Genomic DNA, 22825 nt, shown 5'->3' on the forward strand with positions numbered 1-22825 from the left:
TATAATCTGTTAGTAAGTGTAGGTGTAAAACTGTTGGAGATAGTGATTATACACCTGTGCCCTTAAAAAATAATTCACAAACATGAATCAATGATGAAATAAACAAAATGAACTGAAGACATTCTGTAACAAGCCGCCACCTGGAAAAACACCAAATCTATTTAGAAATTTTTCCGACCTACAGCATTAATTTTTCAGTCTTTTCGGATCATAGCTGATTTTCCTAATTCCTTTTGATTCATAAGTAAGCACTAGGGACAAGACATTTCATTTTACAGCTTAATAATCTTGGGAAATAATGAAGATGATACATTGTTAAAGTTCATTCAGTACATTGCACATACAAAGAGTCATGGAGATGCTTGATTCTAAATGTGTAAAACACATACGATTCATTATACACATTGACACAAATTACCACGGGGCAAACACAGTCGTGTCACATCAAAATCCTACAGAATGGAAGCCATTTATCAAGCTAATGTGCACCTGTTTGCAATTAATTACTGAACTGCGTGGGCTGATGTAAGGAAGACCTCTTTAATTTACTGAAAGTGATTTGTAAAACAGCTTCAAATAAATGTGGGTGAATAGTTAAAATGATCTGTACTTACCAAGATTCACATACTGTAGCTTACAATGAGATTCTAGTGATTCCACTCAGTAAAGTATTAATGGCTTTTCTCTAATCTCTTCATTTATATTGATTTATTTTTTCTGAATTTTGATTACATTTCGCTAAGATTGTGAACTGTCATCCATATATATGAGGGTATGATCCAATCCAAAGTCTTAATCTGTTCGATTAAATTGAGATACTTGGACGATGAGCAGAAATGAAATTTACTAATACTCCTATTAAAACTGATAAACATTAAATCTGGCCTCTGAGATGCCAAGTCCCGATAATAAATGTAGCCATTAATCTGATGTGATAAGCCTCACCCAATCATTAAATAAATTACCCTTGTATACTTGCATGTGTCCGGTGTATGTCTTATTCAAGTTTGTCACTCAATACTTAGTTGCACAACTGTAGTACCTATCAGACTTTGTATTCTTGCTTTAGGATTTTTCTTCCCTGGCTACTTTGCAGAACACTTCTGGTTCATACATGTTCTTTGTTTGTCTTGCATCCACGGCATGTTTGAGATGTAGCCAAAATTTTCAATAATAGTCACATCTGGGAACTGTGAGGATCATTCCAAAACCTTAATATTTGTGGGACATTAACTTCCAGATTTGTTGATATTTAGTGGCATCCAGTCTTTAATCTGCACAATATTTTCTCACAACTCTAGAGTAACAGAGCAACCCCCGTGCTTAACAGTTTGCAAGGTGTCCTTTTCTTGAAATGCTCCTTGTTCCCCCCAAATATATCTAAATTCAATGTTTATTTCTTCAGACCATGCCATATCACTGTTATGAGGTATGGTTGAGACGTTTCCAATGATTTCCTTTTATTATTGAAAGGATTAGGGTTTTGTTTACTGGGAGATAAAATAATATTGTTTCTTTATAGGAATTGTCTTTTCAACGTTCTTCTAATTGTTCATCAAACTGTAAAAAGTAAAAAAAAAAAAAAGACAGGAATATAGTCAACAATCCAGTGGAAGTAAATTATACGTTTCGCCACAAAGTGCACTCGGCATGTCCAGAACTATTAGGGCTGCGGTCCATCCCTCTTATCTCCACCTCCACCAAATAAGCACCTCTCCCAGTGGCTATGGGCCGTGAGAGGTACAATCTGCAACTGAGGCTCTGTCTATAGAGACCCTGACCTCCATGTCAAAGGCAGTAAGCACCACCGGGCAAGTGGTGCAGTCCCATAGGAAATAAAAGTCTAGAGTCCAAGTCTGGGAACACAACAAAGCACACAGAGTGTGATTACGCATCAGACAGATTCAACAAGCGGGATCAGCGGCCATAATGTCCCACCTCATATGCTCCTTTCTGTGTCTTAGCATATTTGAGAAGTTGATGTTCTTGAATAGATCAGGAAAGTTTTCTTCTGGTAATTTTTGCATATAGATCAGATTTGTACAAGAAAAGCTGCACTGTAGACGATGCACCACTTCTCATATGGCAACCGGATGTACCTGCAGGTCCTTAGCCGTTGTGAAGGGGTTTGTTTTGCACAAGTGACCAGTCTACAAGAGGTTCTACTGGAGATTTTCCCTCCTTTTCTTGGAATAAATTCTAACTAGATAAAGATCTTACAAAAAGTAACACTATTTGTTCATTCAAATTAAGAGACTTAAAGTAAAGGTTCTATTTGGGCAGTTTTATGATATTTCATACTCAAAAATGCCTCCTATGAGGACAAATGGTTGCAAGAAGTTATATTGAAGAGGACCAGTTCAATTGCTTTTCCCCCATTCACCGGAAAATAGCAACAGAGCACCAACGTTGCCAGCCTTCTTTTTTTAATTTTTTCTGAACTTAGCAAAAAATCATAGACAGTCAAAAGTTATATAAAAAAATCGAAATCAAAACTAAATCATAAAAGTTATTAGTATATATGGCTATAGCTCAAAATACTAATAACACATTAGAATCATTTACTGTGAAATGTAAGATGAATGTAATTACAATCTCAATAACCTGCACAAGCCCCTCTGATTTTAAAATAATCACAGGCACATTTTTATTTATGTTTTATTATGGCAACTGCCCAAATATTTATTTTATGAACTTAGATGTGTTAGTTTACAGGTGAATCCCACGTGTCAGACACTGAACCTGTCAGGTCTGCGGGACTGACGGGTTCATTGTAAAACAAACGATACAACTGTTCTGTATAGAGAATAAAGAACAGCTGTATCTCCAAAAGTAAAAAGATTTTTTTAATAAAGACTAATTACAAAGTTACACTAATCTATTTATTAAAAAAAAAAATACCCTCAAAGGTGTACATAGCTTTTAACTTTACAGACTGTGAATAAGGGATAGATAGCAATCATACACAGGTCTCAGATAGCACCTATAATAATATCATACACTACTGGCTCCTGCCACATACAGTATGTCCGGACCTCCAGTCTCTTTTCCCTCTGACATATAGTGCAAAAACTGATGCTGAAACTGATCCCATAGTTTCCTATGGGGTCAGCTTTGTCTCCGGTGGCATCAGACGTGATGCCAGATGTTTGCCTAAGCTGGACAGAGAAACACTGCAGGACATAGGTGCGGAATCAGTTGTGTCCGACTCCGGCAAAAAAGAACCGATTGGATGCAATTGTAATATGTGAATGCACAAAGAATACAGAAAAGTTAGCTATAGCAATTTATAGTATATATTGGTAGCTACGGCAATGATTAGGCTAGATCAAGTAGTTGAAGTATAAAAAAAGGAACTTTTAAAGTTAATTTGTTTCAGTTAATTTAGCATATATTTCCCAGACAATTCATTGCCATGGATACATACAGTACATGAAATATAAAGCCAAGCATCTTTCAGCAGAATATTCCTTGAATAAATAACTGGGCATTACAGGTTTGCTAAATGGTGGATCATACTTTGCAAGCAATATGGACTGTATTCTGTATTCTTTACTGTATAGTAAAAAATAACAATGTTCCCATAACAATATAACAATGTGTTAATTATTTTTGGTCTGACAAATACAGTAGTCACATGCTTCACAAATAAGTTCATTATTTTCTGCTTTGTAAGGTCTTAAAGATAAATCAACCGTTAAACACAATTTTTTTTTTTTTATATTAATAGGTTGATAATTTTGTAATCCAAATCTCCAAATCTCTGTTTCTATTTATTTGAATAAGAGAAGGCATTAATACTGTGAACCGCTGCTACAATTGTGTCGGCCTTTGATAGTTCAGAGCAACGTGAGCAATAACGGGTGTAGTAGCACTCGCACGAGTGCCTGGGCCCCCTCAAAACAGCTGAATGGCGGGTGTGTCGAGAGTCGGACGCTCACCGATCAGACATCGATTGCTGATAAATCCCTTTAACATTGTGTTAAAAGGAGGGAATCACTGTTGGTCAGTGTTTTGATGCAAGTTTACCTATTATTTACTTTCTGTTTATATAGTGTAAGGCCAGGGCTACACTGAAACTTTTTGTAGTGCCACTGATTGATTTTATCTATTGAGTGACAGCTGCAGTCCACAAGATTGCATACAACTCAATGTTTTCATTGGGACTGCAGCTGTAGCTCAATAGTTAAAATCAATCAGTAGAAATACAAAAAGTCTAGGTGTAGCCCTGGTCTTAGTGATGCTACTGCTGCTTCAATTACTAATTTAGGCAATTTCCTGGGCAAATGACTTTATTTACGCCCAGAAACATGTACGGATGTAGCCATCTTTAACTTGACTTAAAAGTCAAGGTAAAGACGACAACATCTGTAAGTGGTACAATGGAGGCGTAGTTGGAATTGTCTTAGGCCTGTTATTCAGACAAACGTGTTAAACGTCCGTGTGACGGCCGTTGACACAACGGCCGTCACACAGACCTATATATTTCAATGTGGCCGTTCACACGGCCGTTGTTCCAACGGACCGTGTGAGGGGTCCATGAGAAAATAGGAGATGTCCTATTTTTTTCACGCTTCACTCATTCCTCCATAGACTCTAGTGTGAATCTAGCCTTAGGGAGAGGAATGTTATGGTAGGATAATTAATTTACAGAATGAAGTTGGAGGTACACTTAAAACTTGTGTTCAATGATTTTCGAGAAAATATGGTGCATCGTTATGCTCCCCTGCCCCTGGGCAAAATGTGTGCCAGGGCCCACCTTCTGTCATTGATATTGCGCACATCTCATACTGTTAACTTGTACACCATTGGCCACTCTTAGGCACCACGGCGAAGCACCTTAAATATGTTTTTGCCATAGCCCTCTGTTTTCTAAGTTAGTGGTACAGTTAAGGTTTCCTCTGGGTTTTCTAGAACTTTGTACATAATATGTAAGTATCCGTTTTGTATTACTATTTGTCTGATATTTTAAGGGATATCTCAGGATCCAAAAATGAATTAATTATACAAGTTAAAAAAAAACCCTTTCTAGTACTCCTCTGGGGGACTAACTTTATAAAACATGTAGGGGATCTGAGTTAAATCTCTTAAAGTAAAAATTATATATTATTTAAATCAGGTGTTTTTTTTCTAAACATATTTTTTTTACATTTGTTTTTTACATTTGATCAAAAATCCTGAAATATTCTAGATTTTAACTAGCCACTGGAGCACTGACACTATCTACTGGAACTGACATTTTATATTCTTCTAAAACTCACCTTTCAGCTTTGCTGTGTAGTCTGGGGCCAGTCAGAAGAGTAATCTTATTGTCATTAGAGGTTGGGGGATTTATTGAGAGATTACAGATTTATTGTGCTGCTGGAGGCCTTAATAAGGCAGGGTAGCAACACTATGTTATAAACTTAGATCTGGCTCTTTATGCATTACTCCTTCCACTCCTTAGTCTCTGTGGAGGGGACTGTACGCCATCTCTTCTTGGAGACTATATTGATTAGTCTATGGACACGTTTCTGTCCATTAAATCCCAAAAATGTAAGCTATCATAAAGCACACATACCCTGTGGCACTGTTTATACAGACAATGTAGGAACAATGTGTGTGGCATTAAAATGGTGTCCCACAGGGAAGTTTAAAAAAAACTAAACATAAATAATAATAAATACCTCCAACATGCTCATAAACATTTTTATTTTTGTATTTATAAATTTGAAAGAAATTAAAAAAATTATTCTCATAAACAATGAGTAAAAACCAAAAACAGCATCCAAAAATTGGATGTAATTAATAAGTAAAATAAATAAATGCTTATAAAATGTATTCACCGTTTGTTTTTTAGCTGGTATTTTTGGCCGTCTGGGGGATTATCCAATCTAATAATCATACAACATTATAACCATAGCTGTGACATTCTCATGATGCTGGGCTTGATAGTTTACGTAACAGGAAGCTGTCACTAAATTTTAAGGCACTACACCACCAGAATGTCATTATACTACTGAGGTTTAGCGCCCTAAACATGCCCCTCTCAAGACTGTCTGTTTTAGATTTTTGTCTAAAAATAAGTTATACTACAGAGTGCGCAGTATGTAAATTATTAGAAAAGAGTCTTGCGATGAGTCCAGGTGTACTGGCCTCGGCTGCATCTGAGCATGTGCAGGATGCCGCTGGACTCATCTCAAGTCTCTTCTCTGGTCATTTACATACAGTACGTTGTACTATAACTTCTTTTTAGACAAAGTTATAAAACAGACAGTTTTGAGAGGGTCATGTTTAGGACGCTACACCCAGAAGCATCACGACATGTAGTGTCCTAAAATCTAATGACAGGTTCACTTAAATTATATTTGACAAATAAATAATAAAAAAATCAATCAATTAACTAAATAAGCAGTTGCAGATTATTGGGACCCACACTGCTGTCTATAATCATGCTTTGTTTTTGAAGTATCTCTTTAAAAAAATAGACATTTGAAGTTAGCATTAAACCAACATAATCAAGTGTGCTACAGCTAGCGAAATGTTCGAAGATGGTCGCAACTTCTCAAAGTTATAGTAAATAACAATTTACAAAGAATTTACTCTCTTGTGCTTTATTGTTAAATTTTCCATTTTATAACTTTTCAAAATTAGAAAAGAAACATGCAGATAAAACATGTAAACTATTCTTAAGTATTTATTTTAAGGAAAACTGGCTAAAAAAACATCTAAATAACAGCACCAAAAAAACCTCCGTATTCTAATATTTCCATCAGACGTTAAAAGGTGCTAAAAGGTCAGTCTCTCCTCTAATGCCATTTCTTTAGGAGACATAAAGACAGTGAGACCTTATTCACACGAACGTGTTATACATCCGTGATACGCGCGTGATTTTCACGCGCTTCGCACGGACCTATGTTAGTGAATGGGGCCGTTTAGACTGTCAGTGAATTTTACACAGCGTATGTGCGCTGCGTAAAACTCACGACATGTCCTATACTTGTCCGTGTTTCGCGCAGCACGCACCCATTGAAGTCAATGGGTGCGTGCAAATCGCGCTCGGCACACGGAAGCACTTCCGGGTGCCGCGTGTGATTTGCGCAACAGTAGTAAAAAGAATGAATGAAAACAGAAAAGCACCTTCTGCTTTTATGTTTGTAAACATAAAAACAGAGTGTCATAATGATGGCGACTGCACGAAAATCACGCAGCCACGCACCATATACAGTTACCACACTGAGCTTTTGCGCGCGCAAGACGCAGCATTTTTTGCCCACGTAAAACAGACACACTCGTGTGAATAAGGCCTTATATTGTTTGCCACAGGAAAACTTCTGGACCAATATAAAGTGTTCATATTTTGTGAAACTACTACCTTTATTATATTACATCTTTTAGCATTTTGAGGTTTTGTTTTTACTTTAGGTGAAAGTGAAAAAAAGAGTATAATAAAATGCCCTTTTAGGACAAGTCTAACTAGTAGAAGGGAATTTGGCACACAGGAATAAATCATTGAAGGTAGTCCATAGGGAACAAGAGCTCTTTTGATTTGTTTCATGGGGTTCTATTTTATTAGGTAGAGATGGACCCAAATTGAGAATCCCTAGGAAGGAACTTTCTAATACTAATATTATTAGTATTATTATTACCGAATGTACGTTAGCAAGAAGTTGGAGCCAGGAGTATGACTACAGAATCAGACTACTCACAGGGTTTGTTTGCAGTCTGTAACTTGTTTTGTAGAGCTCACGTTCAGCAGTCATGTCAGGCAGGATTACAATGAAAGGTAAAACCTCCATTATAAGGCTGGAGGCATTTAACAAAGAGTCACACCATTGACTTCCCTAAGAATCCTCCTCCATATACAGTGACCTCTGCACAGATCACAGAGCATGCCCACAACACTCTCCCATAGAAATTAATAAGTCATCTTCTGACTGAGGTTTCCTTTGTCCAGTTGAATGCTGTAAAGAAACTTTCCGAACTGTTGTTCGCAGAGCGGCAGCTCAGGCAAGATGGTGGCCCACATAATAATGTACAGGAAATACAAATCAGAAAATAAATACAGATTAGGAAAAAAAAGAGTATATTTGACTAGCTGGTTTTATTCACTAAAAAAAATATAGGTGAATGATTTCCTTTACATTATCTCTTTACGTTTAGGCCACGTTCAGACGTGGCAGAATTGCGGTGGAATTCCACTGCGGACTGTCCACAGTGGAATTCTGCAGCAGCCGTTATTTATATTTTTTTCTATACATTTTTAGGAAACTTTGTGGAAAATAACTGTGCGGAACATTATGTTGCGGAGAAGCAGCGGAATTTCACTGTGGATTTCAGCCTTTGCAATACAAAAACGGAAATCTGTGGCAAGTCCGCTGTGATATCTGCAACATCTGAATTACCTGTCAAATATGCAAATGTTGGTGCGTAATTACCCCGAATCTGCACCAACATTTGCAGCGGAAAAATTCCGCCACATGTGAAAGTGGCCATACTGTTAATACAACTTTTTCAATGGTTAATACAAGTAAATCATTTTATTAGGTTTGATCAATATAAATACTTGGAAGTTCTATTTGAATCCATAATCCCCAATTTCACTTTTTATTTATCCTGTTACACGCTTAGATAAACTTTTCTTACTCATTTAAGTAAATGATTTGGTTCCTGCTTTGCTATTTAATCTCATACTCCTAACTACAAAACATGCAACAAAGCAGCAAGCATAGGGAACTAATTACAATTAGTGGTACATAAACAGTATGGAGTTTTCATGTAATAATTTTTCAGTACAATAGACCATGTTTCTCTAGTAATAATGCTCATCTAAATGAAAGCCCAATACAAATGCATGAAAAAATTTAATATCTTACATAGAAAACTATTGCTACTGTAAAGGGCATGTAATCCTTTGAAATCATTTTTTGCATTGCTACCAATTGATCTAAAATTATCCTGCAGTCATAAAACCTTTAAGCTATCCATTACTTCTTGCTAGTGTTTAGTCAATAGGTTAGAAAAAAGTACGGACAGATGGAAGTGAGCATGACTGCAGGATCAGACTACACAAGGTTTGTTTGTTGTCTGTTACCATGGAGACACATAAATAGGAGCTATAGACACAATCATTAGGATATTTTAGAAGCATTGGAGCCATAAAATGGTTGTAAAGACATTTATATTGACATTTTTTATAAAGTTCTGTATGAAAGCATTCTAGTCTATTATATTTCAAAGATGACATGTTTACTTGACAAACATTTAGTCAAGCAATTAAAGGCGTTATCTGGTTTGAACACTCTTGGTTCCTTTTTGTGGGTCCTCACGGCTGCAGCCCTACAATTAGCTGTTATCTGCCAGGAAGCCACAGGGTACATGCTAATTTTTATTGCATGTACAATGCAGCGGGAACGGAGTATTACAAGGCACCTATTGAAATGAAAGGGTGATTAATGTTTTCAGTGGACACCTATGGTCTTCCAGAGACAAGAGCTTCACTGGAATCCACTTTTAGCTATATTTACTTACTGCCCTTTATTAACACTACTTCTCCTAAAAGGACATATATACAAAATAATGGTGTAAAGCAGATGACTCCCTGTAAGGATGTTCCATATGCTTATATAAATGTGGCTTAATAAACTGAACTGTAACCTTAAAATATACTTTGAGATTAATGTTTGAACCATGTCCAATTACAAGTTAAAAAAACAAACATGTCCACCCGCCCATCCAGTCTTCATGGTCAGCACTCAATGAAGAAATTGTAACCTAAAGCACATTACAAAGTTAGAGCACTACATAGACTTACCATTCGCCATACGTATTTAACCAAACAGAACTCCTTTAAACAGAGATTGTATCAAAGCAGCATTTCAACAAACATACTGTATTGTAATAAGACAATTGAGTGATACGGAACCACTTCAGATATAGGAACAGTGTAAGTGAAATCTCTAACATACCAGTAATAATACTGAACAATTGAGATAAAATATTAGTGGAACATATGATACTCACATTCCTTGCAAACGTTGGACCATTTTATCATTTGATTCCTTTTTTTTTAATTTTGACGAAGTATACTGATTTTCCAAGGATTCAGACGCTGTAGAATCCATTGTTTGTGCCTTAAGGTGCAACAGTCACATTGATAATAATTCCCACCAAGTAAAAGCATTCCTTAGTCCATTGTACGCCAGTAAACCAATTCATGTAAACAGAAGCAAAACCGGAACCTATTCCACGAAAGATGTGAAGGATTAAAAAGATAAATAAATGGAACGCAACTTAATGGGTACTCCCACTGTTCTGTCTCCTTTAGAATTGTGTCGTGTAAACTATCCTCTTGCTCTGATAAGCATGAGCAGTGCATGGAAGATGGTAAGAATATCACTGCCTGCCGGTACGCTCAAGCACTTCCCACATGCAGTTCAGTTTTACAGTTGTGCTCACTGAAGCACAAAAGCACTTTGCAATATCCAAGGATTCATTGTCATTTAGAATAAAGGAGAATTACTTAAGCTCTCCACGAGAGACAGATTTGTGGACGGGAAGTACAGGAATACAAAGAAATAAATACAAGCCAAAATGATGAGACCCCCAGGGCAGGACACAATGTTTCATATTTTATATGTAGATGTGCAACAATATGAGTTAATGGATAAATATGAGCTATAATAATGATATACTGCTAATCCCAGTGGACATGATATTAAAATGCTTGCATGACCATGATTATTCATCTCTTCTTGGCATCACCACAGTAGGTGAAGGTCACTTACACCAATGATCACTGTTGCAGCTGCAACTCCTACTGTACGCCATTTGTCCAATAAACCCTTTAGGTCATGCTGCGAAAAAGAGAAAAACAAATAGTTCGAGCTAAACAAGTCTGCATGAGTCAGAAGGGCTTTGAAATTACTCTATAATGTTGCCAGGTCTTTGCATTTGTTTTCCACCTGATGTGTATAGCAGAGAAAAAAAAGTGTTTGCAGTAACATAAAAGGAAGAATACAACAACACATATTTTGGTGAGAGTGATGAAGATTTTATCACTCATTTAGATTCCAGAACTTTAATCAAAAATTTGTATTGGTGGAAGGAATGTATGCCCTCCCGATTGTGATTTTGGTGGGACATTGGTTCAAGGTTCAGTTCTGGGACCATAAATTACATAGAGGATGAAATTAGTAGCACTGTTTCTGTCTGCAGATGACGTCAAACGAGTGTAATACAGTCTATGGAAGATTTTAACTTACAGACTGACCTACACACACGGACTGTCGGGCATCTACTTTACAAATGTGGAAAAATCTACTACAAACTATACAATTGCAGTGTAGGCAGGATGTACTCGGCACACAGCGACGTAGATGTACAGCGTGAGTCAAAAGTTAATGACTATTTGTTACCATATCTCCCCTTACAAAATGTTTTATTATGAGAAAAAAAATCGAATTGGTATTTGCACAACCGCAACAGACCGTACTATAAAATTAATGAGTTGTTTAGCCTGCACGATGAACACTGTAAAAACTCAATTAAAAAAAAATCAATGTCAAAATTGCTGGTTCTTGTTTACCCCTCCAAAAAAATGGGGAAAAAAATGTATTAATAAATCCTATGTACCCCAAAATGGTAAAAATAAAAACTTCAACTCGTCCTGCAAAAAAGAAGAAGCTTTTATAAAGCTTTGTCAACAGAAAATCAAGAAAGTTATGGCTCACAAAATTTGGCGATGCAAAAGCATATGATTTTAAGTGTTTTTTTTATTGTACAAAAGTAGTAAATGGTGGAATTGCTGTTTTTTTCCCAATCCCTCTTAAAAAAAACTTGATAAAAGTTATTCAACACATTACTTTCTCATGCTATTAAAAAATACAACTCGTGACGCAAAAACAAGCCCTCATACAGCTATGTTAATGGGAAAAATGTAAATGTTACGGCTTGAAATGTGGTGATGAAAATACTGAAAAAAGATGTTGCTGCATCTACGGGTTCAAGAGGTTGCCTCACAAAACAACTCTTGTCCATATACTATATCAGGGCATATGGACATGATAAAGTGGAGATCCTTTCTCGGGAACCCTCTCTATGTCAACGCAGACAGCTCTGCCGACCTGGCATGTAATGTAATGGCCGCCATGTAATACTATATTTCACCTGTTGTGATCGTGGCCTTTAAATAGGACCCGTCAGTTCTCCTCAAAATGTTTGTTTTAGTAAATACTTGTAAACCCCATAAAATAATGATTCTGGAGCATTTTTTCTTAGAACTCTACGTTGTATCATTTCTCTGTTATTTCTCGTGCAAATAGAACAGTATATTAAGCTGACGATCCACTTAAACTGGGAGAATTACTAGAAGAGAAGTATCTGAATGTACTTGTAAGGGCTGATTCACATGTCTGTAAGAATTATTGCATCATCCGTATGGAGTTCTGTAAGCATGTCCGTATGACGGCCGTTTATCCATATTAGATACGTGTTAGTACCGTGTTGGATCCGTAATGGATCCGTTTCTTTTTACGTCCGTACATATTCTCAGAAATTCTCAATAGAATCTTCTATTGTCCCAATGGATGTAATACGGATATGATTATTTTAAGTCTCTATTGACTTCCCTGAGAAATTCTCAGCCACAAATCGGTATCTAATAATGCATGTTGGATTTTTATTTTTACTAAACAGATAAAGTAGGCAACTGCCCTCAAAATTGTAATTCTAATAATGCAGCAAGAGGAACCACACTATGTGTACACCACCAATATATGTCTATAAATTGATACGGGAAAGATGTGTGGTTCTATAAAGAATAACGTATAAAATAAAAAACCTTTATTAGTAAATCAGTTAGTGTTATCGATTAAAAAATCCAATGAAAGTGTAATGTATTGAGTGCAGGTGTCCCCTAACTCTGCACTGAGGATGTAATTCAGTCCGTACATTTTATGAATACTCTGCGATGGTAAAAAATGCCCTGGGCACTAATGAAATAATTAAAGGGAAACAATTGAATGTGGACTAAATGGTATTGTTAATCTCTATGTGCTATAGGTGCACATACTGTATCGTGCAATAATCATTGTCTCCAGAAGTCACAGCCACCCAATATAATATGAGCAGATTGTTTGCTGGACTAAGGAAGAAAAAAAAAAAAAAAAGAAAAAAAAAAAAAAAAAAAAAAAATTTTTTTTTTTAACCCTTTGTGTACCACAGTGTTAAGTATTGACACTCTGTATGTGAAAGTATCAATCACAGCATCAACTCACCAGTGTTTGCACTGGCGATAGAAAAATTACGGGCTAGATGAAAAATTGCCCTACTCGTGTTTGCATGTAAGTATGTAAGTATTGCGTGGGAGTATTTATAAAATATACGGACTGAATTACGTTTCTCAGTTCAGAGTTAGGGTATGTTCACACGCAGAGTCAAAAACTTCTCAAAATACGGAGCTGTTTTCAAGGGAAAACAGCCCCTGATTTTCAGACGTTTTTTGAGCAACTCGCGTATTTCGCCGCGTTTTTTACGCCCGTTTTTGGAGCTGGTTTTTATTAGAGTCTATGAGAAAACGGCTCCAAAAACGTCCCAAGAAGTGTCCTGCACTTCTTTTGACGAGCCGTCATTTTACACGGCGTATTTTGACAGCGACGCGTAAAATGACAGCTCGTCTGCACAGAACAATGTAAGACCCATTGCAAGCAATGGGCAGATGTTTGCCGACGTATTGGAGCCGTCTTTTTAGGCGTAATTCGAGGCGTAAAACGCCTCCATTACGTCTGAAAAGGGGTCGTGTGATCATACCCTTAGGGGACACCTGCACTCAATACATTACACTTTCATTGGATTTTTTTAATCGATCACAATTTACTAATAAAGGTTTTTTATTTTATACCTTATTCTTTATAGAATCACACCCGTATCAACTTTTTATTTTTACTGCATTGCGTGTGTCTGTGCAGAAAAACATGTATGTGAATTGAACTATTTATTATTATAGATAGGGCCAATGTACGGACAGTGTTGTGCTCATTTTAGGATATTATACAGAGATAAAAACCATAAAAAATCATAAGAATTAGCCCTAGATCAAAGACTAAAAAAAACCTTACAATGCCAAGCTACTGATACTGCTATATATTAACCCCTTGTCACCGCAGCCATTTTTCGTTTTTTTATTTTCGCTTTTTCCTATCTGCATTCCAATAGCCATAACTTTTTTATTATATCGTCGACATAGCTGTAAGAGGGCTTGTTTTTTGCAGAATGAGTTGTCATTTTTATTGGCACCATTTAAAATACTTTATAATGTACTGGGAAACTGGGAAAAAAACTGCAAATCCTCCATTGTTTTTCAGGTTTTGTTGTTAAAGCTCACATCTGCTATGGATGGAGCAAGCTAAACTGCTGAGCCTAATCCATCACTGCGCCGCACATGTATGGCAGTTTGCAGGAACGACTCACCAGGGAAGGTTGGGAAAGGGGTTAACTTTTCTAGACTCTTGAATAACAAATCTGCCTAGTTATGAAGCAATTTTGGATGTATACCTGCGAGAATAGACAGACCTGTCATTCAGGAGCCTTAAAGAGGTTCTGTCACCACATTATAAGTGGCCTATATTGTACATGATATGATCGGCGCTGTAATGTAGATTACAGCAGTGTTTTTTATTTAGAAAAATTATCATTTTTGACGGAGTTATGACCTATATTAGATTTATGCTAATGAGTTTCTCAATGGACAACTGGGCGTGTTTTACTGTATGACCAAATGGGCGTTGTGGAGAGAAGTGTATGACGCTGACCAATCAGTGAGCAATCAGCGTCATACACTTCTCTCCATTAATTTACACTGCAGATAGCGATATAGCTATATCGCTATGTGCAGCCACATAAACACACACTAACATTACTGCAGTGTCCTGATAATGAATAGACATTACCTCCAGCCAGCATGTGATGTGTATTCAGAATCCTGACCACTTCTGTAGCGTCTGTGTGAGACTACAGCACAGCACAGCGAGATCTCGTTGTGAATGACAGTTTACAGGGTAATCTCGCGAGACAACGCCTGCTATGCTGTAAATCACAGAGACGCTACAGAAGTGGTCAGGGTTCTGAATACACATCACATCTTGGCTGGAGGTAATGTATGTTCATTGTCAGGACACTGCAGTAACGTTATAGTGTGTGTATGAGGCTGCAGATAGAGATATATCTATATCGCTATCTGCAGTGTAAATGAATGGAGAGAAGTGTATGACGCTGATTGGTCACTGATTGGGCTGCGTCATACACTCCTCTATACAACGCCCACTTGGCCATATAGTAAAACACGCCCAGTTGTCCATTGAGAAACTCATTAGAATAAAGCTAATATAGGTCATTACTCAAAAATGATCGTTTTTTGTAAATAAAAACACTGCTGTAATCTATATTACAGCGCCGATCACATCATGTACAATATAGGCCACTTATAATGTGGTGACAGAGCCTCTTTAAGAAGTTGGGTTACAATCCCTAGCAATATTTTTTTTTATTTTTTTTTACTAAGGAATGGTTTAATAGAAGAAAACTTCACATAAGAGCAGAACTTGAAAGGTCACTCCTTTTAAAAAAAAACTACTTACACGTCATAATGACATAACAGAAGTTTTGATGTGGTGGTCTATGTGCTGAAATCCCACTGATCCCTAGAACAAAGGGGCAGAAGCGTTTGGCTGGAGCGCTGCGCCCCTTTGGCTATGATCAGCTTTTTGTCTCGTTTCTATGTATTTTTCTGCCTCATTTCTATGTACGTTTCTCTCACTTTAGTCTAGCGATCAGTAGGTCTCAACACATCACTATGAGATGTAAGAAATTTTTTTGAACTGATAGTTACTTTTACTTGCTTTATACTTTTGCTACATTTTAAGCTATTATATCACTGAACAAAAACTGTCAAACCCTTGATCTGCATGTTAGGTCCCATCTGTATATACTGTATTTATATGTCAAGCTGCTATTTTACTACAGAGGCTTCTGTCTTTTCAGCATGAAAATCTGTTAAGCCATTTCAATTTATGGTAAATCCTTGTGCTACAAAGCGTTATTATGGATTTTAGTAACTTTAGAATAGTAACCCATTTCTTATGTTAGCATGCCACTCCAATGGCAATGGACGGCATATAAAATGTTTCCAAAAATGTTTTAAAGTGAATCTAGCAGTAGTAAATGAAGAATCCACTTTGATGGGATGAGTTTATACATAAGCTTTCTTCTCTCTATTGTAGGGTGACCTAGATTTACCGAAGTCCATTAATGCCAAGTTGTTGTTGCAGTCAGTTAAAATAACTGTACATTATGTTGAAAGCTTTTACCAGATTATGACAAAATGTCTCATGGGTGTTCTGTAGAAAACCTGTTCTTTTTATTATTATAAATCTTTTTATATGAATATGTATGTGCGTATCTGCATGTGTGTATTGTATATGTGCCTGTGTACATATGTGTGCATGTGTGTGTTTTGTATGTGTGCACGCATGTGTTTACAATTGTTTAACCACAAATTATAAATTGCAGGAAATTACACATTCCTCTCCTTATATTTTTCTTACTATGTACATGTGTGTGTGATTTTTGTATATGACAAACCTCCTCTGGCCTTGTTTAGTATATTAGTAAATTTGTGCGGAACAAATGAGAAATGTATTGAATTTTTTAATACATTTTTTAACCTCTTGACGACCTAGGCCGTAATAGTACCGCACAGGCAGGAGTATGCAAAGTACATGTGCCGTACTATTACAGCACTCTGATCGCGTGGGCACTGGCACTGTGAAGTACATAGCCTCAGTTCTGCTCTAGTGACAGAGATCAGAAAAACCTCATTTAATTCCTTGTATGCTGCAATCAAGGCAGATCACAGCATACAAGAAGAAAGCAAATGGGGGGATTACCCCTTTGATTGCATCACAGGGACATCCTGTGATGCAATCTTTATCCATACATTAAAGGGCCCTATGGCTGTCCCTTTAGAATTCCTGTTGTTAGCGTATACTTAGGTATAGGTGCACAGGCTAACGTACATATACTGTATATATATATATATATATATATACAGTATATATATATATATATATATATATGCACGTACATTATTGTGCATAATCATAAATACAATTTAAATAAAGATTACCTAAAACAGGCAGTAAAATAAAAACTATAAAAAATAAAAACATCCAGAGGAACAATATCTAAACATTATATATACACCATAATTATATGCAAAGATATTTCTCTCATATACGGTAGACCACAAAAGCTTTCTTACTTTGTGTTAAACTTAACATTTTGACAGATAAGATAGGGCACATACACTCTTCAGAGATGCAAATATGGCAGACACAGCTGTAATAAATACTGGTACATGTAACGCCATACACCTGAACACAATATATGTAGCAAAAAATAAATAAATGTAGTGTGTAAAAAAATCAATTGTGTACTTAACTAGGTCACAAGCTGCACGCCTTCTATTTAAACTGGCACCGGATGTAACGCTAATTGCTTGAAAAAGGGGGCGGACCCCCGAAACGTCGCACCAGCACTTGGCGCAGTCAGACGCCTTTTCTGTCTCCTAACGTGAATCTCTGCAGGACTCCTCTCACAGATCCATCTGGAAAAAGACAACATCTACCGGAGGATCTTATATATCAGGATTCCAGCATATTGGGTGACTCTGACCTTTAGGGCATGGCCAGACGTGGCGTATTTCTGTAGACACTGTCCGCATCAAAGCCGCACATAATCTGTGTTGCAGATTCTGTTGCGGCTTTGCCTAAAATGTGCAGTAATTTGATGCGGATTAGCCGTTGCATATTCAGGTGAAGAGTACTTCCTGCTGTCTTTTAAAACATTTTATCTCAGTCTGGCTATAGACCTAGAAATACATAGGTCCAGCCAGAATGAAGAAATATCCTGTTCGTAAAACCAATACGCAACGCAACACACATAACATCTGCGGATTTCATTGCGGAATTTTGAATCTCCATTGAAGTCAATGGAGAAATTCTGCAATAAGTCCGCAACAAGTCCGCTACACGTTCCGCAACAGCCATTGTATGCTGCGGACACCAAATTCCGCACCGCAGCCTATGGTCCGCAGCGGAGTTTTCCGCAACGTGTGCACGAACCTAACTAAAAAGGTGTGGAAAGCAATGGAGAAAATGTCCGCTGCGGATTTCCGCAGCAGAATTCCAGAGCAATTCTGCCAAGTCTGGCCATGCCCTTATAGTATACACTATTGCTATAGTGCATATTATTGTACATCACTTTGAAAATATTTAAAGGAAAATATATTAAAAAAATTCCCTCGCTAAAAGGATTGTCTTTAATGGATACGTACATATTTATACTCTTGGCTACTTAAAGATTTTGAAAATGTCTTTTTTGCACGTCACACCCATATGCCAATTAGGCCTCATTCACACGGCAGGGTTTCCCGGCCGGGTGCCGGCCGTTCATAAATCGGCCGGCACCCGGCTGCATTAGGAATAATAGACCCCTAATGGGGCTATTCACACGACCGATTTTTTGACGGCCGGGGAAACCGGCCGTCAAAAAATAGGACATGCTCTATCTTCGGCCGGGTACCCGGCCGCCCGACTCCCATAGAAGTCTATTGGGCCGGGTAATACACGGCCATCACCGGGATGTGTCGCTCTATCTCCTCCTCCTCCGCACAGAACAGAGTGCATGTGAGCAGGAGGAGTTGATGCCATTCTGACGAATGGCATCGCTGTACACTGTGTACACTGTACACTGCGCTGGCTCCCTTCCCCTGCTTGTTTTAAAAGCGCCCTGGCCCGGCGACACCTTTGATGGCGCCGCTAGCAGCAGCAGCAGCTGCTACTACTGCAGCGACGCCACTATAGCAGAGCCGGGAGGTATCTCCCCGCTCTGCTATGTGCTAGCCGCACTTTAGCTCCTTGAAGGAGCGGAATCCCCGTGTTTTCGGGGATTCCGCTCCTGGACAGAGCGCTTGATGTCTCTGTCCATATCTGGGCAGTGACATCAGGGGAAACTCCTGAAGCGGAATCCCCGAACACATGGGGATTCCCCTTCAGGAGTTGCCGCTGATGTCACTGTCCAGATCTGCCCGGCACGGATGCAAAACTTTATGCAAACCGGCCGGGCAGAATGGCCGATTTTACCGGCCGGCACTTTGGCTCGGGCGCAACCCGTTCGTGTGAATCCCGCCTAAAGGTCTATTTTCGTTTTTCCTTATGCTATTTATTATAGCTTTCACTAGACCAAAATAAACAAATAAAAGTTTATACTATCGACATATATCATGTCGTTTGAAAATATAGCCAAAATTACAGAAAATTATCCAGAGACATACACATTCACAGAGACAGAAAGATCCGATATTCTACAGCTGGCAGAATTAGCTGGGTTCTCATTTTACAAAGTGTCTGAAAACACTAAAATAGACTATTCAAAGAAACAAAAACTAAAGAAAAAAGAAACCAGTTTATTAATCCACGCTTCCACACTTACAGAATGTATCAACGTGCAAAGGATCCCAAGAGGACTCAGGAGTTCATTAAACACTATATTATTGAAAAACGATACCGTCTATCACCAACGTTGGTTTGCCCTTAGCAATCGATATTCTCTCGATCTCATGTATTTACCTATACAATACCTACAAATTGCGATTGATGCCGCTCAGAAAGAAACATCGAAATTAGATAGCGAATTCAAACAAACTACAGATATCAATGTCTACAATCAAGTCCATGAGGATATTAAACTATGTATCGAAAAACTAAAAAAATTCTATATTACAAAGTAAACTGAATAATTTTGAGTGTGATACTTTAGATTACCAACATAATAAAGTTTATACTTGGGCCGAAGAAAGAAAATTTAATAGACAAAAAAAAAAATAGTATAAATCCAATACTAGTGATGACTACTCTTCCACTGATAACAAAAGAAATAAAAATAACAGAAAACAAGATGGCCAAATGACCCTGCGATCCACTTCAAGGAAACCTAAATCCACAAATACATATTTTTTAGAGAAAACACAAAAAAGCAATACCCAAGAGGAAATGGATTCGTCCAACGAAAGTACCAAAACTCCCAGCATGGAACAAAAACCTTCGAAAGCAAAAAACTAAAGCAACAAATTACAAGAAAAAAACGAACTAGCTATCAACATTTCATCTTCTATATTGACAATCAAAAACTAGTCTTTTGAATAAAGGGCTCGGTTTTGTTCGAACACAAGATACCAAACCTTTTAACTTTATTGTCGATTTTAAAAGATTTTGCAGAAATAGACATCTATCTGATTGTAATATATATAAAAAATTAAAAGGCAACCCAACTATCAACTTTAAAAAGGAGATCGACGTAATAATAGAGGATGCCTTTTTTATTAGGCATTATCGATCAAGATTTGAGAACTGTACTCATTAATAAATATTCAAGAGTACCAATATTCTATCTCTTGCCTAAAATACATAAAAATGTTAATAAACCACCAGGAAGACCTATAGTATCAGGCATTAATTTCATCCTTCAGCCTCTAGCTATTTACGTCGACTCCTTTTTACAAAAAGTTGTTACTAAGTTACCAAATTGTCTTAGAGATACTACTGACTTCTTAAATAAAATATCGAATATCCCCATTCATACACATAGCATATTATGTACACTTGACATTAAAAGCCTGTACACTAATATTACTTATAATGAAGGCATGACAGCTGAAGATGCCACACTTAATAACCAAAAAATCTAATTTATCCTATCCCTCCTCGATATCATAGTGACTAAAAACTACTTCAGAATTAATGACGAATATAATCTACAGCTGCAAGGTACCTCAATGGGGTCCTCTGCAGCACCAAGCTACGCTAATATCTTCATGACTTTTTTCAAAACTACATATATCACTGAGTGCCCCTTTAAATAACATATAAATATATGGCTTCGCTACGTGGACGATGTGTTCCTATTATGGAATGGTAACATAGAGGATCTTAATAAATGCATCTCATATATTAATAAATGTCATAATTTAATTTAATTCTGTAATGGCAGGGGGTAGGGAGACGGACAAGTGAGCCCTAATCTACCCGCCACTCTGTCCCTGCCTACTTGCAACGACCCGCCCTAGGCGACGGGGTACAACTGGGCGGCGGTCCCTGCGCTCAGTAAGTGCACGACAAACACGACAAACATACAAAGGAACACAAGCAAGGAAAAGGGGCCGTTGCCCACGGCAACACCGTGAGCAACCAGAGTGGTGAACGAGCCGAGTCAAGCCAGGAGTGTGCGAGGTACAAAACGAGAAGCAGAAGAGTAGTCGGTAAGCCAGGGTCTGTATGGAGCAGGATCAAAAATAGCAGGAGCTGTAGCTGGGCCAGGAAACCACAAGGAAAGAATCACAAGCACCGAGGGACAGGAAGGGCAGGCTTAAATAGACCGAGGGCGGGAGCTAGCTGAGTCTGGCCAGGTTACGATAGGCTCTCCCACTCCTAAGCCTGCCAGCCTGAATGGTGGAAGCAGGAGTCAGTCTCAGGGATGTATTCTCAGGTGCTGACTGATTAGTTCTGGGAGTTAACCCCGAAGCTGTGCCTGGCAGATCCTTTACAAATTCTCTCTTGAATTTAATAAAAATAAAATACACTTTTTAGATGTTGAAATCATTAAAACCGAAGACAATAATCTAATCACTACCCTATTTTCTAAATCCACAGATAAAAATAATCTATTAAGAAGGGACAGTGCTCATGCCCCACAGGTCTTTAAAGGTATTCCTAAGGGACAATTCATACGCGCCTGCCGGATCTGCAGTACCGACACCAAATATCTCCAACAAAAAAACAATATTATTGAAAAATTTACTGATAGAGGATACCAAAAGAAAGAAATGATGAAAATAGGTAGTGAAATATTGTCTTGTAGCAAATATGATTTACGAAAACGCAATGAAAAAGCTAAAAGTGAACAGCCACCAATGTTCATTTCAACTTACGATAAACATTCTAATCTTATTAAAACAACTAACATTAAATATTGGGACATGATGAAACATGATCAAAAATACGACATCTTGGGGCGTGGCTGGACGAGCTGGAGAGCAGACGTGATTGAGGAGTGCTCTCCATAGGCCTCAGCTATACAGGGACAGACCGGTGACAGCATGGGGAAAACCCGTTCTAGAAAGACCCAGACACAAGGGGGTTCGGATACCCCGATTTAATTTTTTTTTCAGCCGCTCTGTGACTGTGATTTGGGGTTGGAGGGAGCCGCACCGCCGCCGCCATTGCTGTATGCGCCTGCACTGTGTGCAGAGCGCAGCCCTGCTCGGATCGCCCGTCGGGTGGAGGAGATGAGGTCTCCGGGGACCGGAAAGCAGGCCACACGATGCCTTACTGATCAGGTGAGTGCCAGTGGAGGAGTGAAGCCGGGAGGACACTTACCTGGTGAGGCCCAAGATGGCAGCTGCCGGGATCGGAGCATGGAGGAGAGAGAGAGAGGAGGATGTTGAGGTGAGCTGTGTGGCTGCAGACTCTACCTCTGTGTGTGGACCCGATGAGGGCCTTAGAGCAGACGGCCCTGTCGCTGTGTCGGGGAGGCTATTTGGGCAGACATCCACCCAGACTCATGGAGAGTCAGGCCATATTGAGGGGGATATGGACGATTCCTCCTCAGACGAAGGGGGGGGGGGTACCCCCGGTGACGTGCCTGCCTCGGAGGTCTCGTGGAGATATAGGGGGGGTATCCTCTCCATTATACCCTTTCCAGGAGAATCCTATGGGGATCTGCCGCCTCCAGA

At 38.3% G+C, this 22825-nt stretch overlaps 1 protein-coding gene across 1 annotated transcript in view; it reads right to left on the bottom strand.

The window, feature by feature from the left end:
* The window catches only part of PDE1A (phosphodiesterase 1A), a 229843-nt gene extending 219494 nt beyond the window's left edge, over positions 1-10349 (bottom strand). The window contains exon 1 of the mRNA XM_075831158.1: positions 10003-10349. Within this exon, the coding sequence (XP_075687273.1) occupies positions 10003-10103 (101 nt within the window). The 5' untranslated portion in view covers positions 10104-10349. The remainder of the gene's footprint in view (positions 1-10002) is intronic.
* Between the last annotated feature and the right edge of the window lie 12476 nt (positions 10350-22825).

The sequence above is a fragment of the Rhinoderma darwinii genome, chromosome 6 (genome assembly GCF_050947455.1).
Source record: "Rhinoderma darwinii isolate aRhiDar2 chromosome 6, aRhiDar2.hap1, whole genome shotgun sequence".
In the NCBI taxonomy this organism is placed as follows: Eukaryota; Metazoa; Chordata; class Amphibia; order Anura; family Rhinodermatidae; genus Rhinoderma; species Rhinoderma darwinii.